Source organism: Balaenoptera physalus, assembly GCF_965194825.1.
Source record: "Balaenoptera physalus genome assembly, chromosome: 19".
NCBI classification, from domain to species: domain Eukaryota; kingdom Metazoa; phylum Chordata; class Mammalia; order Artiodactyla; family Balaenopteridae; genus Balaenoptera; species Balaenoptera physalus.
The window spans coordinates 36,946,020-36,963,845 of NC_138900.1; the positions used below are offsets into that span (position 1 = coordinate 36,946,020).

Below are 17,826 nucleotides of genomic sequence, written 5' to 3' on the forward strand. Positions count from 1 at the left end.
AAAAGGATGAATGTTTAAGAATGCTTTGGTAGCACCTAGTATTTAGGCAATGTTTATTTATAAAAATATTGTTTAAGCAGCTTAGTCCACTGTCCTTAGAGAGTTTTCATTTAATTACTTTATACTACTAGAAGGGAAAAGCGCAACCTCTTCATAGTCATAAATACAAAAAAAAATAAAATATCTCTGCTCCTGATTTCATTGAAGTTTTTATTCAGTGGGATTTGAGTCTTGACGCACAGATACCACACAGATACCATATCAGAATATGTATACAGAATTTATTTAGCTTGCCAAACACTGAGAAAATTCCTTTTTAATCAGTATATTGATGGGTATTAACAGGCCTTGATCTGTATTTCACAGGAAATTGTTATTTAAGTAACTGAACTTTCCTGTCACTAGTGTTGTCCTCATCGACAAACTAGTCTAAAATATGCATTTAGGTTTGGAGATGGATAGCAAATGGGGGAGTGCATGAAAACTATTTCTACCAATCAGTTTACTTTGAGTTATCCCTTACCTTGCCACTGAAAATCATCTGCACAAGTACTTGAGGTTATATTAAATAACCACAAGTAGCATAATGGTTACCCTTAGGAGGAGGTTGTTGCTTGAAGAGAAAGCATGACAGGAGACTTCTGGGAAACCAGTGATGTCTTGTTTCTTGATCTAGGATCTGGCTATATATTTATGTTCAGTTTGAGAAAATTCACTGAGCTGTATGTACTCTCTTGATGTGTGCACATTTCTGAATTTACATTATACTGTAATATTAGTACATTATTAGTTTTAGGAAAAGTGAGGGATTGCATTTGGGGCCATTTTGAGATTTTAATGTCTGTGGGATATCCATACGGATGTGTCCAATAAACAGTTGGTTTATTGAATGAATCTGAAGTTTGGGGAACGGTCTGAACTGGAGATACGAGATTTGAGAATCTTCAGCTTCTAAGTGGTTGTTAAGAATAGATTAAATTAAATTTCCTGGGATAGTATATAGAGAGGGAAGAAGGCTGAAGACAGAAATTTGAGAAATACCAAAGTTTAAGGGACTGGCAGAACAAACTGAATCCTGCTGAAAATCAACATCCTAAGAGAAGAAGAGCCGAAGAAGTTAAGTGAGAACCAGGAGAATGTTGGGTCATGAATCCAAGGGTGCAGATAAGGAAAAAGTGATTAGTTATGTGTTGGTAGGTAAAATTTTAGAATTTCCATCAGATTTGGCATTACAGGGGTCATTTGTGGCCTTAGACTTTAGGAGTTCAGAAACATTCGGAGTTTAGTGAGGCATATTTAATTTCTATTTCAGTTCTTACTGTGATATGACTTTAAACAAGTAATTTAATTTCTCTAAGCCTCAATTTCCTCTTCTTGTAAAATTTGCCTGTCAGAGTTGTATGACCATGAAGTGAGAGAACACATGTAAAACCAGCAGAGGCTGACCCAGTAAACACTGAATAAATGGAAGCTATGAATATGAAAAGTAGTTTTAAGACTTCAGATTATAGTGGGTTGAAGAACGAAAGAAACAGTATAGATGACTTTTTTGAGAACTGTGGATAAGGAGGAGGACAATCATGTGGTATCTAATAGTAGATATGACCTCAAGGGAGATTTTTATTTTAGGAGGGAAACCAGAGTAAAGGAATAGGGACCAGAAGACTGAGGAAATGACCAATGAAAGCAGGGAGAGGGAATAGCATATAACTATGGTTGGTTCCTTAATGTTGTTCCAGAGTATCTTTTTGTACTTCCTCTGATTTCCCGGTTCCAACATAAGCTATATGTTTGCTCGTATTTATTTCACATACTCAGAAAAGTGCAAGTGAGATACCAAGTAAGAATTACCATTATCCTGTTGAAGGTGGTGATCAAACCAATATGAGAATACCCTGGGGATAAATCATTCTAGAATTTTTTTCTCACCTCTCATCATCCAGTCAATAACCAAGTCCTGTTGTTTCTGCTTCCAGAATGCAAAATTGTGTCTTCCTTTCCCTCTTCACCCACACTACCATGGCCCTATATTTCACTCTACATCTCTCTCACCTGAATTGTCAGTCTTATCGCTGGTTTCCCTGTCTTGCATTTCACTTCCTTCTGGTTGCATTGCTCCCTCGTTTAAAATTCATTTTTCCCCCAGTTTTATTGAGATGTAATTGACATATCACAGTGTATTAGTTTACGGTATACAGCATAATGATTTGATGTGTGTATATATTGTGAAGCTATTACAACAGTAAGTTTAGTTAACATCTTATCACCTCACATAGTTATATATTTTTTTCTTGTGATAAGAACTTTTTAAGATGTACCCAGCAACTTTCAAATATATAATTCAGTATTATTAACTATAGTCACCATGCTGTTTACATCCCCAGAATGCTTAAAATTCTTACATCTTCCAGTTGGCTTATTTTTTTTCATTCATTCAAAAATATCTCAGTGCCATTTGTTGTCAGTCGTGAACTAGACAGATTTCTTTTAAATTCCTGCCATGTGGCGCTTAAAGCTGAGCTTAAACTAAAACATTAACTCCTTGCATGTAATATAAGGTCTTCTGTGATCTTGACCCATCTCCTCCTGTAGTACTTTGTGTGTTTCTGACGTGCTCTTATCATTGCTTATTCTCATTCTTCTGCAATGTACCCTACCTTTTCTTTTCACTACTTGTTGGACTCTCTTTCATCATTCAGTTCCCTATCTCAAACTTTACCTTTTCTGTAAAGCCTCCTTTACTCTTCAGTAAACATAAAGATTTCTCCCTTTGTCTTCACATTACATCTTGTGCTAACTTCCTCTTTAGCATTTTAGCTGGGATCATATTCTAACAATGATGTGTTAAGGTTGGGAACCGTGTCCACTCTATCTTCAAATCCTAGAACCTGGGAAAGTGCCTGGCATGTCACAGTTAGATATAGTTACCATTAGCTGAGAAATTACTGTGTGTTAAAGGCTGTGCTCAGATATGTATTATCCCACTTAATTCTCAACGACAATAGAACTAGCTATTGTAATATCCCTATTTTACAGGCAAGGAAGCTATGAAGTAATTTGCCTAGTGTCCCACAGATAGGTAAATGGTGAAGTCAAGCTTTAAATCTTTGAAACTGTGATTTCAAAGTGCTTGCTCTTAACCTTCAAGTTCTCCAACATTAGTAAATAATTATTGAAAAAATTTTTGATATATTTCCGATATATCGTACCTGAAAGTAAATATTTGGGGAGTTTTCTATGTTTGAAATACAGAAATCTAAAGTAGAGTTTTCCAGGGACTTCCCTGGTGGTCCAGTGGTTAAAACTTCACCTTCCAATGCAGAGGGTGCGGGTTCAATCCCTGGTCGGCGAACTAAGATCCCACATGCCTCGGGGCCAAAAATCCAAAACATAAAACAGAATCAGTATTGTAACAAGCTCAATAAAGACTTTAAAAAATGGTCCACATTAAAAAAATCTTTAAAAAAAAAAATAGAGTTTTCCTGATGGTGCTTGAAGATCATTCCGTCTCATCCGTTGAACCAGATATGGAAATGTGGGATGTACTTCTGTGTACTTTTATCTTTGATCAGGAAAAAACATAGAAAACGTATTTTTATTTTAGACATTTAGAGTCAGTGTGTGTTAATATACATATATATATACATGTATATATTAGAGAATGTAAACATATACATACTATAGAAATATAAAAAAATAAAAGAAAGTTCTTACTCTTTAGGAACATATAGTATAGCTAAGAAAAGCCTTAACATAAGTGAAATAATCAAAGAACAATCAATTGGTAAAGTGTTTTAAGTAAGGGAGAAACTACTATAGGGTAGAAAGAAGTGTAGAGGCTTTTGGTGAATAGGCGGGATTCAAAGGAATTGAGTGGAATTCGAAATAAATAGGAGGTAGAAGGAAAAAAAATCCCTCATTCCAAACCTACAAGATAATAAAATAAATGAATTACTTTAATTATTTAATAGTTATATCACCTGACATTTTTCTCATGAAAAATAATCTTGAGCCTAAAGAAACAAGTGATAGAATTGGTCTGCCTTTCTTTGCTTAGAAATATGTTAACTGTAGTACTGGTTTGTATTTGTTCCATTGGAATAGAGTTTATCATGTGAAAATGTCATTATGGATTTCATGATAAATATCATCTTTGGTTAGACATTCAAGTGATACAAAATGGAAGGAAGTTTATCATGGGAATCTTAATTTGCCCCAAAATGGAAAAGTACAAAGAGATCTTACTGTTTACTCTCTTTCTCTTGAAACAGCAAACTCATTATTACATTGGGTAAGAAGCAAAAAAGAAAGAATGAGTCTTCAGATGAAATATCTGATGCAGAGCAGGTGCCACAGCATGCATTCAAAGAGGAAGACTCTCAAGTGAGTATTAAAATTTTTTCTGAGAAATGAAGCACTGGCAGAATTATTTAGATAGCATAATATTATTTTATGGATATTTATACTATAGTTTAGTGGTAAAAATACATTTTATTGTATGGTAGAACTTATATGACAGCATTATTACAATATGGTCCTAGTAGTATTCCCATAGAATGTTAGACCTGGGAGGAAACTTACACATCCTCTCCAAACCCTCTCAGTTTTCAGATAATGAAACTGAAGCCCAGAGAGTTTAAGTAACAATCCAAAGTCCCTGGTGGCTTTTAACATGGAGAAGTATCCAGTGATATTACCCTGTACTTACAGAGTACTTTTGAATGAATTTAATGCTGGAGATATTAATTTTAAAAGTCACATAGAAATGATAAAGCAAATGGGTTGAATCATTCCTAGAGATAATTCCTTTGGTCTGCTTCTATTGAAGAAAAGTTAAACAACTATATTAAAAATCCCCTAATGTAGACAAAAATACTGTGCATTTTCCTTTTTCTTTCTTTTTGTTTTTGAATAGCTGTATATTCAAAATAACCTTGTGAAGTTAAAAAAAAAAAAATATATATATATATATATAGTGAAGGTCATAATAAGTCAGGCCACCCTCTGCTTTCTAATAATTAAAGAACGACTATAGGCCGTAGGGGTGGTGGCATTTGTTGCATTATGGGGCCAGAAAGCCCCTGAATGGCCTTTCTTCTTCCTTATGCAGCTTCTTATCCAATGGGAGAGTAGTGGCTCAAGGCTCCTGGGCTGCTGCAAGAGTTGAGGTAAGGGCAGTGACTAAAGCTCCTAATATTATATGGCCTGGCTTTTTCTTCATATGTTATCCTTAACTTAGGCAAACTTATAATTATTCGACATGAGAAAATTTAGTTAAATTTTTACTAAAATAATGCTGGCCATTTTTCCATTATGTAATTAACAAACAATGAAATGGTAGAATAGGTTAACATGCACATTTTTTCCATACTTTTCACTGTAGTTAATTAGGTTGCTTTGACAGATGTGTTGTTTTAACACAAAAAATTTAATGGGGAAGGAAAAAAGAATTTTCTAGTAAACAATTATAAATCTATATTATTGATATATTTAAATATATTATTATATAAATGATGTATAAATATATAAAAGTAGCTTTCAACCACAATGGATTGTCAAGATTTGAAGGCTTGAAAAGTAATATAAGGTTTAGAGTCAGGTCGAAATCTGAACACATGATTATCATACTTAATTTTTTACCTAATAGAGTGTAATGCAGTAGTCTAACTATATTTAGAGACTTAAATTATTTTAAAAAGCCCCTATAGCACATTTTATTAGGATTATTATAGGAAACAAGTGATATCATAACAAACTATTCAGTCATTTAAAAGCATAATGTTTCTGACCTCTTATGTAAAGTGCTGTTGACTGATCTATTAAAGCCTTTAAGACATAAGAAGAAAAAAGCTAGAAAAAAGAAATATGAAGAAAGAATTTGTCACTGTTTTAAATTGTCCTTCGAAAAACATTATGAAGAAAGAAAGCCAAAAATATCCACATTAGCCTAAAATGCCGACATTCAAATTAGCTTTGTATTTTTAAAGTAGTAGAACTATTGTATGACAGAGAAAGTTAATTGGTGAGAGTGGTACCTTACTTGGCTTTGCCTAATATGTAACTATATGCTCTAGTGGAATGTAAGTTATGACAAAATCAGCTCATAGAGTTGAAAAACTCAGAGTTTTTTTAATTACTCAGAGACTGATAAAGTCTTCATAGAATGAGGGAGCAGTTTACAGTAAGTGGCTCTCATTCTGTCTTGTGAAAAATTACCTGAATGTGCACTTTTGTGAGTTGAAAGGATTCTTTCAGACCACTTGTTTACTACTTACTCAGGACTGTGTGTGGCATTTCAAAGTACCAGTAGATGCCTAAGTGACCAGAAAGGAAACTTTAATGCTGAAATCATCTACAGAATCTTCTAAAAGTATACTGAATTATTCCCAAACTTCATTATTTAAAAGATTTGTGCCTAGTGAGACATAACATTGGTTATATAGGTTATTGTTAGAATAATAAATGTCATGAATGGTTATTAATTTAAACTGTTCTTGAGCATTAAGAACTATATGATGCCTGTAATCGAACTCCAAACATTCCTTTAGCCTAGTATTAGATTCGAGATCCATAGAATTTTCTCTCCCAGGGAATAATAAATATTTCATATCTTTTCCAAAACAGGATGTGGGAAAATTGGGTTTCTTAAGAAGTTAAGTCTTAAGAAGTTTCTTATAACTTTTGTATGCCACCTTCCTGTCTCCCATAATGACAAAATTGTTATCTTGAGTTTTGAAAATGTAAATATCTTCATGGCTAAGAGATGGTGACCCATCCTAATTGAGGCATGGAATTTTTCTACTACATTTGGCTGAACTACCTCTCCACAGTAGTGCCTTTCTTTCTCTCAATATTCCACTACTCTCAAGAGAAAGAGGCACTGCATCCTTTCTGGATGCAAATAACAGTTTGTACCCACACTGCTGCACTGATTCAGTTTTGTCATAGCAACGGAAGTATGAAAGACCTCCCAAATAGAAGACATTGGCAGAAACCAAAAGGAGAACACATGGGTTATTCTTTTGGTTGTATCTGGGGGGAATGCCATGGGAGTTACTAAATACACAGAAGAATAGTAAAAGGAAGAAGGAGTATTGAGCAGTAGAACAGTTGGCTGAGATGCCTCCATCCACGAGATTTTAGGGAGGTGAGCAAAAGCAAACCTAAGTCCTTTGGGATTTTCAAGCCATTGTGAGATTTGTCTTTATAGTGGGAACATCAAATATTTGATATTTAGGGAGGTAAGTAAAGCCATGCGCATTTGATACCTGATTTTAAATCATTCAGATTATTATTAAAATTACGTTGCTACACATAATACTTTCTGAAAAGCTTACTTCTGTTTTTATTATAGTGGTGTTCTTTATTTTTAAGGGAAGCTAGTAAAGGTAGTAAAACACTGGTTCCTCCATTCACGTTTAATTTTTTGGTAGATTTCATACTTTGTTATTTTCTGTATCTCTTTTAAAACATTTTATATTATTTTGGGGGTTTTTTAAATCTGTTTTAAACACAAGTTCATGGGTTTTGTGTCAAATATTATTTAATTTCTTCTTTTAGTTTTATGCCCCTGATTAATTATTTAACCAACATTCATCTGATGTATACTTTTTAGGTTTGGGGGCAAAAACTGTGAAAGTATTAACAGTTTAAACTATGTGTTTCCCAAGCTGTGAAATAGTTAAGTAAAAAGAAACCTTTTTATTCTTAACAATTTCTAAAGAAAAGTAATAAAGGTATTATTATTAATCATTGTTACTTGACACTTTAGGAAGTAAAACCAAAGGTTGTAAACCTTTGGCAAAGGGCAAATTATAATCTTCCTTTAATTAAAAGGAAAAATTAGAAAAGATGAATGTTGAATACAGTTTTGAAAATTTAATGTACAAAATTGCCACACTAGAAATAATCTTTTTCCTTTAAAATAATCATATATATGCTCCTTATTGTTCATTACAGAAAAGAAGATCAAATCGACAAATTAAAAGAAAAAAATATGCAGAAGATGCAGAAGGGAAACAATCTGAAGAAGAGGTTAAAGGCTCTATAAAAATAAAAAAGCATTCAGCTCCTTTACCTGGTGAACAGCCTTTACAGTTATTTGTGGTAAGACAGATTTTGGATTATGACAAAAAACATTTTAAACAAATGTAAAGTTTTAAAAATATTTTCATTATCTTTCCCCCTAAAACCTGCCCCAGCTTTTCCTCCTAGATTCCGTACTGTAGTTAATAGAACCATTAGTTATTCAGATCAGAAACCTAGGGATTTGTTCTCTCTTTTTTTTATCTTTGCTTCTTCGTCCAATTTTTTACTACATTTTTCACTTCCTAAATATATATTCCTGAAACTCCTCCAAGCTCTATCCTTCTTGCAGAATATTTCTAAGTTACAAGCCTAATCACAGTACTTTTCCACTGAAAACTCCTCTAATGGTGTCCTAAGTCAGAAAAAAATGAAAATACACTTTTCAGCATAACTTATAAAGCCTTTTGTATGGATTTTCTGGCCTTATGTCCTTCCACTTCTCTCCACTCAGTCCTCTGGTTTTATGAACATAGTTGTCTAAATGCCATGTTTTGATACCTTTGTGTCTTTGCATATGCATTTTCCTCTTTGTAAAGTTCTTTTACTCTCCCTTATCTGGGTTGTAAACCAACCACTTATCTGCTAGCTGAGGGATCTGGCACCTTGGACAAGAACTTACCTTCTCTATGCCTGAGCTTCCTAATCTGCAAAATGGAGATGATAATAGTACCTACTTTATAGTGTATTTGCAAGGATTAAATTAGCTAATATATGTAAAATGTTTAGAATAATGCCTAACACATTAAAAAGCACCATATGTTTACTATGATGATGATGCCAATGATGACGAGGACAGTAACAGCAATTGATATTTTTCATTTTCGTATTCCTAACATTTAACATGGTCCCTAGAATGTGTTAAATAAATGTTTGTTGAATTTTAGTATATTCATAAACAGAGTGGCAACTAAAGTGTTTTCAGAATGTATCATCATACATTTTTCCTCCCTCACATAGGAGAATCCGAGTGAAGAAGATGCTGCAATTGTGGACAAAATACTATCTTCTAGAATTATAAAGAAGGAAGTAAGTAATGATATGTTACATTTTACACTTTATATTCCATGGCCTGATCATAAAAGTCGTAATTATTGAATTTATTTTCTTAGATATCACCTGGAGTGATGATTGATACAGAAGAATTTTTTGTAAAATACAAGAATTAGTAAGTATTTGAGTTAGAAAAGTAATAGAAAGGTATTTAAATATGAATTAATATTTTAAGTATATTAAGAAATTATGATTTTTATTTTATCTGCATTTTAAAATATTTTAATACTTATTATTGCAGGAACTTAAAAATTATTAAAAAGTGAAAAGATTTTGAAAACATTTCATGTTAAAATTGAGTGTTTTATTTTTTCCCAGAAAACATTACTTATAAACATCAAAATGCAGTAATATTTATAAATTACACTTTTACAAATTACAGACATTATCCATCATATTTATATTGTTGAACTTTTCAGATTTTGTTCAACTTTTTCTTACACTTTGGTGAAGGAAGGTATTTTAAATAAAATTACATTGGTTTCAAAACAAGTTAGCTTTCTGATCATGACAAAATGATTATAATGAAGAAATAAACTAAAAGTCATATTTTGTTACCCTTATGATTCAATTTACCATTCTGTTTCCATATGGCAAATTGCAGACCTTTAGATCACAGTGGCTTTATTTTAGTAATCATATGGAGTCTATTGACATTAAATGAAATGATGAACTACCTATTTGTAAAGTTGAAGATAATATTTTGTTTTAGAGGCTGTGATTAAAAATAAATCTATAAAAACTCAAAACATGTTTTTCTATATCATTCTAATATATTGCTTTTATGAAAATTTTAGCTCCTATCTTCACTGTGAGTGGGCCACAGAACAGCAGCTTCTGAAAGATAAAAGGATCCAGCAGAAAATCAAACGATTCAAATTGAGACAAGCACAAAGAGCACATTTTTTTGCAGACGTAAGGGAAAAAAAAAGACTATTATGTGTTGAACTCTGAACACATGTAGTATTATGTATCAAAAATTTAAGTATTATTCATTTTAATTCTTAGGCTTCCTCTTATGATATTTGAATATAAATGCTATCTACATATTTTTTCTTTCCCTAAATTTAGCTTGGAAAATAGCTAAAACAGAAACAGTGATAATTCAGAATGGTAGATAACTCTTGTATTTTTAAATTAGCATGTATTTCAATACTTTTTAGAGTTGAATGTGAGTGTGTTAATATCTTAAAGTATTTTATCAGCAAAGTTCTTCAAGAAATGGAAATGATAGCATAGCAAATAAATGGAAAAGAAGATTTTCCAGTATGTGAAATATATTGCATATTTTCTGTATCATCTTTGTGTATGCATGAACAGAACCTCATTGGAAAAATTCATTAACCTTTCCAGGCCTCACTAAAAAGTCCTATGTCCTGCTCTAAATTTTTTTTCATTTTTCTTTTAATAGACTTTATAATTTTTTTATTTTACTTTTTATTTTTTTAAGTTTTGGCTGCGTAGCGCAACATGTGGGATCTTAGTTCCCTGACCAGGGATCAAACCTGCACCCCCTTCATTTGAAATGCGGAGTCTTAACCACTGGGCCACCAGAGAAGTCCCTTAATAGACTTTTTTAGAGCAGCTTTAGATTCATCTAAATTTTTTTAACTTTTTATTTGAAAAATTTAGTACAACAAATTCCCACATATATTTTAACTAGGTTCCCTAAATGTTAACATTTTACCATGTTTTCTTTGTCATTAACATTAATTCTCCTTTTGTCTCTGTGCACCCCTCTCTCTCTCTTTCTGCCTCTGCCTTTCTCCCATGCACATACATTTTTTTCTAAACCATTTGAAAATTAAGCCTCAATTTCAGTATTTTCTAGAAACAGTCTTACATAATAATAGTATAATTAACATTGATGTAGTACTCTTACCTCACCTATAGACCTTATTCATACTTCACTAATTGTTCCACTAGTATTTTTATAGCAAAAAAAAAGTGTGTGTGTGTATATGCTTATTCTGGTCCAGAATGCAGTCCTGCAGCATATAATGCATTTAGTTGTCATGTCTCCTTTATCAATATTTCTTTGTTTTTCATTACTTGGACACTTTTTAAAGAATTTAGGTGGTTTATTTTGTATCACGTCCCTCAATTTGGGGTTATCTGATGTTTCCTCAGCTTCAGGTCATGCATTATTTAAAAGAACACTACAGAGATGATGCAGCAGCATTCTCAGTGTATCATATCAGGAGGTACATGATACCTATTTGCCCAATTACTGGTGGTGTTAACTTTAATCACTAGATAATGGTTGATATCTTATGGCAGATTTTTTCCACCATGAAGCTATTGTTATTTCTTTGTAATTATAAAATCTACTTCAAAAATTTGATGACTAAAATGACCTGTCAGTTTTTGATTGCTGGGAGGTCCTCAAAAATTTCTCACTTCCTCACTCTGATACAGAAGTTTCTAATGAGCTGAAGATTTTAGAAATACTTAACTAATAATCTTCTAATTTTTCATGAAGATTAGGTACATTCATGACTCAGGTACAGGATAAACTGGAGCTGTGCAGATTTTCTTAGAATACCTTATTACCATTCTGGTGCTGGGCAGTGCTCTTTGTTACCAAGTGTGTCCTGTACATGGAGGTGATAGTATTGCTCAGGAAAGGATTAAGATAGTGAGGAGAACTAAAGGCAGAGCCATGGAGTACTATAACATTTAGAGGTTAAACAGAGGAGGAGAAGCAGCAAAGATAGCTGAGATGGGCTTTTGGAAGTAAGACTTTGAGGACTGGGTAGGAATTAGCCAAGCAGACAAGAGAAGGAACAGCAATCTATTCAGAAGAGAGAAAAATGAGTATAAAACCATGAAGGTGTGACAGAACATGGAGTTTGAAAAGCATCTGTTTTTGTACTCTAAAGCATGAAATCTGGGGTACAGCTGTGTCAAGCAGTAGGAGATGAGGCTGGAGGAAAAGGTATGAGCCTTTTTATTCCACAGAAACTGATTTGGACTTGGTTCCCAAACAGGGGAGAGTCATTGAAGGATTTGAAGCAAGGGAGCAATATATGATTTATATTTGAGAAAGAGTACTGTGGGGACAGTGTGAAAATAAATTAAAGGGAGGCAAGACAGTAGTTGGTGACTAGTTAGGAAGTTATTTGTAAAGATCCAAGTAAGAAGTGATGAAGCAGTGAGAATGAGGAAGGAGGAACCAATTTGAGTTTCAGATAAAAGTAGGATCTGTGTGAATTGATGAGTTAAGAGATGTGGGAGATTAAAAAAGAGAAGGAATCTAAGATGACTTCTCCATTGCTGGCTTGTGTAACTGGGAGTAGGATGTGAAGTTGGTGCTGTGTTACTGTTAACCCAGTTAGAAAATACAGGAAGAAGTGTAGGTTGAAGAGTAAATGGGTGCAGTCGAGTGTGAGGTAGCTCAGAGAGTTTGCATTTAGTTAGGTAAGGGGGTCTTGAGCACAAGAACCATCAGTAGATAAAGAGTGTTTGATACAAATGAGACAGGAGCCTCCAGGTCGGGTGATTAGTCTTCAACTCTTGGACCTGAGGAAAGTAGTAAAACAAAGGTAAAGGAGAGCCTCTTTCCAAAAGAGGCTCCCTTTCGGAAATTTTTAAAGAACACATCTTCTAGAGTAACTTACTTGTCTAGAGTACCTATTTTTTAGTGCTGTTTAGTTGAGTTTTTTATATATAACATGGTGATTCATAATATAGACAAATATCCTAGCAATCTTTTTGAAATTAAAATGGAAGTATTCCATTTTTTGGAAATTTAATTAAAATCAAACTTATGTGTTTGTTCTATAGTGAATAGCTAGTAAATTTGTCTTTATTTCACTTTCATCTTTCTACTTCTTTATCATATATCAATTAAGTTACTTATTAATTTTAGATGGAAGAAGAACCATTTAACCCAGACTACGTTGAAGTAGACAGAGTATTAGAAGTCTCTTTTTGTGAAGATAAAGATACTGGTGAGGTAAATATTTGGTAGAAATATTTTTTAAGTAAGTAAGAAAAACCTAAAGACTTCCAAATATTAAAGCATTACTTTTTTAAAGTTAATGACCTAAAAACACCATAAAAAGTTTCATAAGTTTTTACCGATGTAGGTTAATATATTTAAACTATTTCTGGGGATTCTCAATTTAAACTATTTCTTACTATTCTTTTTCAAAATGGTAAAATGAAAAAAAATTTTTTTACAGCCTGTTATTTACTACTTAGTAAAGTGGTGCTCATTACCATATGAAGATAGTACTTGGGAACTAAAAGAAGATGTAGATCTTGCAAAAATAGAAGAGTTTGAACAGTTGCAAGCTTCACGGCCTGACACAAGACATTTGGTAAGACCATGCCTTAGCATCATAAAATCTTAGCATTTCTTTATTCAACAGATTTAATGTAATTTTTGAAATTTTAATTTACTCTGGTATGCAATTAATATTGTATTTTAAAAATTACTACATAGTATCTTATGTATGTTAATTTAACTATTCCTCCATTAGTGGATACTCCAGTGTTTTGCTATTATAAACAATGTTACATTGAACACTGAACACTCGTAAGATAAATCAGAAGTATAATTGTTTGGTCAGAACACATATGCATTCAAAAGTTTGATAAGTATTTCCTTTTAAATTTCCCTCTGGAAAAGTTGCAAATACTTCTGCCTCATCTTGAGTTTAAAACTTTCCCACTACTTTTCCTCTCGGGTCATTTATAAAAATGTCAAGAATACCAGTTTCAGCTCTAAGCAGAGTTATGAATTCTCTATCAAAGAAAAATCCTTATTATACCCACCTTTCCCTTGTTTTCTGTAAACCAGTTATTTCTTCATAACTAAATAGTTCTTCTACTTCCATAGTAGCTTTATTTTTAGAAAAACCTTTTGTATAGAATATTGTTAAAGGCCTACATAATGGGGCGGAGTCAAAATGGCAGCGTGGGAGGACATGGAGTTTGCGTCTCCCCACAACTAGGGCACCTGCCAGACGCTGGTGGGGGACCTCAACACCCAAGGAGACAGGAGGAACCCCCAAGCGACCGGGTAGGATGTGGGGGATTGTGAGGGGGGAGGAGAAGTGGAGGCCAGACAGGACTGGGACCCCTGAGGGGTGCTGGGAGAGGGGAGGGGTTCCCACGCCTGGAGGGACCCTTGGAGGCTTGGAGGATCAGGGGAGTGCGCCTAGCATTTCCCCTTCCCAATTGGGCCCCAGGAAGCCTGCTGGGCTCCTGGGCTGGTCTCTGGCCCTCCGAGGCCCCCTCCAGGCCGCGTGGATCCTAGGCACGTAGGAGGGAGGCAGGGGGAGAAGAGGACAGGTGGACGGGGAGGGGCCCTCCAGGATTGGAGGCTCTGGGGAGGCACGGGGGGCATTTCCCCCAGCCACTTTGGCCGCAAGCCTGCTGGACTCCCAAGGCTGGTCGTCCATTCTCCAGGGCCCCCTCCGGCCTCGTGGGTCCTAGGGATGTAGGAGGGAAGGAGGAGGAGAGGCAGCAGGGGGGACCCTCCAGGACCATGGGATCAGGAGAAGTGCCTCGGGTGTTTCCCCTGCACTCGGCCACGGTAAGCCTGTTAGGCTTCCTGGTCTGGTCCCCTGCCTTCTGGGGGCCCCCTCTGGCCGTGTGGGTCCTAGGGGCGTGGGTGGGGGAGAAGATGAGAGGCCAACAGGGAGGGCACCATCTGCGATTGGAGGATCAGGGGGAACGCACCTATCATTTCCTCTGCCTACTCGGGCCCAGGGAGACTGCTGGGGTCCCGGACCTGATCCTCCACCCTCCAAGGCCAGAGGCACTCCTAGGCCCCTCCTGCTGTGGTTGAACCTAAGCCTGATCAACCCCCATGGCCTTTTCCAGCCCTGTGGGTCCTAAGAATAGGCCCCACCCACCACCTAAACCCTGCCCCTGCCTAAGCCCTGCCCCCCACAGCCAAGGCCTTTTCCGGCTTTTTTTTTTTCCCCCTGCCACCCTGCACAGCTTACAGGATCTTGGTTCACGAGCTGGGGGTCAGGCCTGAGCTCCTACAGTGGGAGTTCTGAGTCCAAACCACTGGACTAACAGAGAACCTCAGACCCCAGGGAATATTCACTGGAGTGAGATCTCCCAGAGGTCCTCATCTCGGCATCAAGACCCATCTCTACCCAGCAGCCTATGAACTCCAGTGCTGGAAGCCTCAGGCCAAACAACCAGTAAGATAGGAAACAATCCCACCCATCAAAAAAAAAAAAAAAAGTGAAATGACAAAAATACATGTCACAGATGAAGGAGCAAGGTAAAAACCTACAAGACCAAATAAATGAAGAGGAAATAGGCAACCTACCTGAAAAAGAATTCAGAGTAATGATAGTAAAGATGATCCAGAATCTCAGAAATAGAATGGAGGCACGGATTGAGAAAGTACAAGAAATGTCTAACAAAGATCTAGAAGAACTAAAGAACAAACAAACAGAGATGAACAACACAATAACTGAAATGAAAAATACACTAAAAGGAATGAGTAACAGAATAACTGAGGCAGAAGAACGAATAAGTGAGCTGGAAGACAGAATGGTGGAAATAACTGCCTAGGAACAGAATAAACAAAAAAGAATGAAAAGAATTGAAGACAATCTCAGAGACCTCTGGGACAACAATAAACACACCAACATTCAAATTATAGGGGTCCCAGAAGAAGAAGAGAAGAAGAATGGGTCTGAGAAAATATTTGAAGAGATTATAGTGGAAAACTTCCCTAATATGGGAAAGGAAATAGTCACCCAAGTCCAGGAAGGGCAGAGAGTCCCATACAGGATAAACCCTAAGAGAAACACACCAAGACATATTAATCAAACTAACAAAAATTAAATTCAAAGAAAAAATATTAAAAGCAACAAGGGAAAAGGAAAAAATAACATACAAAGGAATCCCCATAAGGTTATCGGCTGATTTTTCAGCACAAACTCTGCAGGCCAGAAGGGAGTGGCAGGATATACTTAAAGTGATGAAAGAGAAAAACCTACAACCAAGATTACTCTACCCAGCAAGGATCTCATTCAGATTCAATGGAGAAATCAAAAGCTTTACAGACAAGCAAAAGCTAAGAGAATTCAGCACCACCAAACCAGCTCTACAACAAATGCTAAAGGAACTTCTTTAGGCGGGAAATACAAGAGAAGAAAAAGACCCACAAAAACAAACCCAAAACAATTAAGAAAATGGTCGTAGGAACATACATATCGATAATAACCTTGAATGTAAATGGATTAAATGCTCCAACCAAAAGACACAGACTGGCTGAATGGATACAAAAACAAGGCCTGTATGTACGCTGTCTATAAGAGACCCACTTCAGACCTAAGGATACATACAGACTGAAAGTGAAGGGTGGAAAAAGATATTCCATGCAAATGAAAATTAAAAGAAAGCTGGAGTAGCAATACTCATATCAGGTAAAATAGACTCTAAGACTGTTACAAGAGATAAGGAAGGACACTACATAATGATCAAGGGATCAATCAAAGAAGAAGACATAACAATTATAAATATATATGCACCCAACACAGGAGCACCTCAATACATAAGGCAAATGCTAACAACCATAAAAGGGGAGATAGATAGCAACACAATAATAGGGGGACTTTAACCCCCCACTTACACCAATGGACAGATCATCCAAATAGAAAATAAATAAGGAAACACAAGTGTTAAATGACACAGTAGACCAGATAGATTTAATTGATATTTATAGGGCATTCCACCTGCAAGTGGCAGAATACACTTTCTTCTCAAGTGCACATGGAACATTCTCCAGGATAGATCACATCTTGGGTCACAGATCAAGCCTCAGAAAATTTAAGAAAATTGAAATCGTATCAAGCATCCTTTCTGACCACAACACTATGAGATTAGAATTCAATTACAGGAAAAAACTGTAAAAAACACAAATACATGGTGGCTAAACAGTGCACTACTAAACAACCAGGAGATCACTGAAGAAATCAAAGAAGAAATTTAAAAATACATGGAAACAAATGACAAGGAAAGCACGACAGCTCTAAATCTATGGGGTGCAGCAAAAGCAGTTCTAACAGGGAATTCATAGCAATTCAATTTCACCTCAAGAAACCAGAAAAATCTCAAACAATCTAACCTTACACCTAAAGCGGCTAGAGAAAGAAGAAAAAAGAAAACCTAAAGTCAGTAGAAGGAAAGAAATCATAAAGATCAGAGCAGAAATAAATGAAATAGAAATGAAGGAAACAATAGCAAAGATCAGTAATACTAGAAGTTGGTTCTTTGAGAAGATAAAATTGATACACCTTTAGCCAGACTCATCAAAAAAAAAAAAAAAAGGGGAGAGGATGCAAATCAATAAAATTAGAAATGAAGAAGGAGAAATCACAACTGGCACCACAGAAATACAAAGGATTATAAGAAACTATTACAACTATATGGCAATAGAATGGACAAATTCTTGGAAAGGTACAATTTTCCAAGACTGAACCAGGAAGAATTAGAAAATATAAACAGACCTATCACAAGTAATGAAATTGAAACTGGAATTAAAAATCTTCCAACAAACAAAAGCCCAGGACTAGATGGCTTCACAGGTGAATTCTGTCAAACATTTAGAGAATAGCTAACACTTATCCTTCTCAAACTCTTCCAAAAAATTGCAGAGGGAGGAACACCCCCAAATTCATTCTACAAGGTCACCATCACCCTGATACC

At 35.3% G+C, this 17,826-nt stretch overlaps 1 protein-coding gene across 18 annotated transcripts in view; it reads left to right on the forward strand.

Annotated features, from left to right (window-relative positions):
* The window catches only part of CHD9 (chromodomain helicase DNA binding protein 9), a 244,116-nt gene that overhangs the window by 134,823 nt on the left and 91,467 nt on the right, over positions 1–17,826 (forward strand). For 17 of the 18 annotated variants that reach the window (XM_082438894.1, XM_082438891.1, XM_082438893.1 and 14 more), the window contains 7 exons: positions 4,272–4,383; positions 7,960–8,106; positions 9,046–9,114; positions 9,198–9,253; positions 9,936–10,053; positions 13,010–13,096; positions 13,326–13,463. In XM_082438894.1, coding sequence (XP_082295020.1) covers positions 4,272–4,383; positions 7,960–8,106; positions 9,046–9,114; positions 9,198–9,253; positions 9,936–10,053; positions 13,010–13,096; positions 13,326–13,463 — 727 coding nt within the window. The remainder of the gene's footprint in view (positions 1–4,271; positions 4,384–7,959; positions 8,107–9,045; positions 9,115–9,197; positions 9,254–9,935; positions 10,054–13,009; positions 13,097–13,325; positions 13,464–17,826) is intronic. The other variant, XM_082438883.1, reaches the window with a different exon arrangement.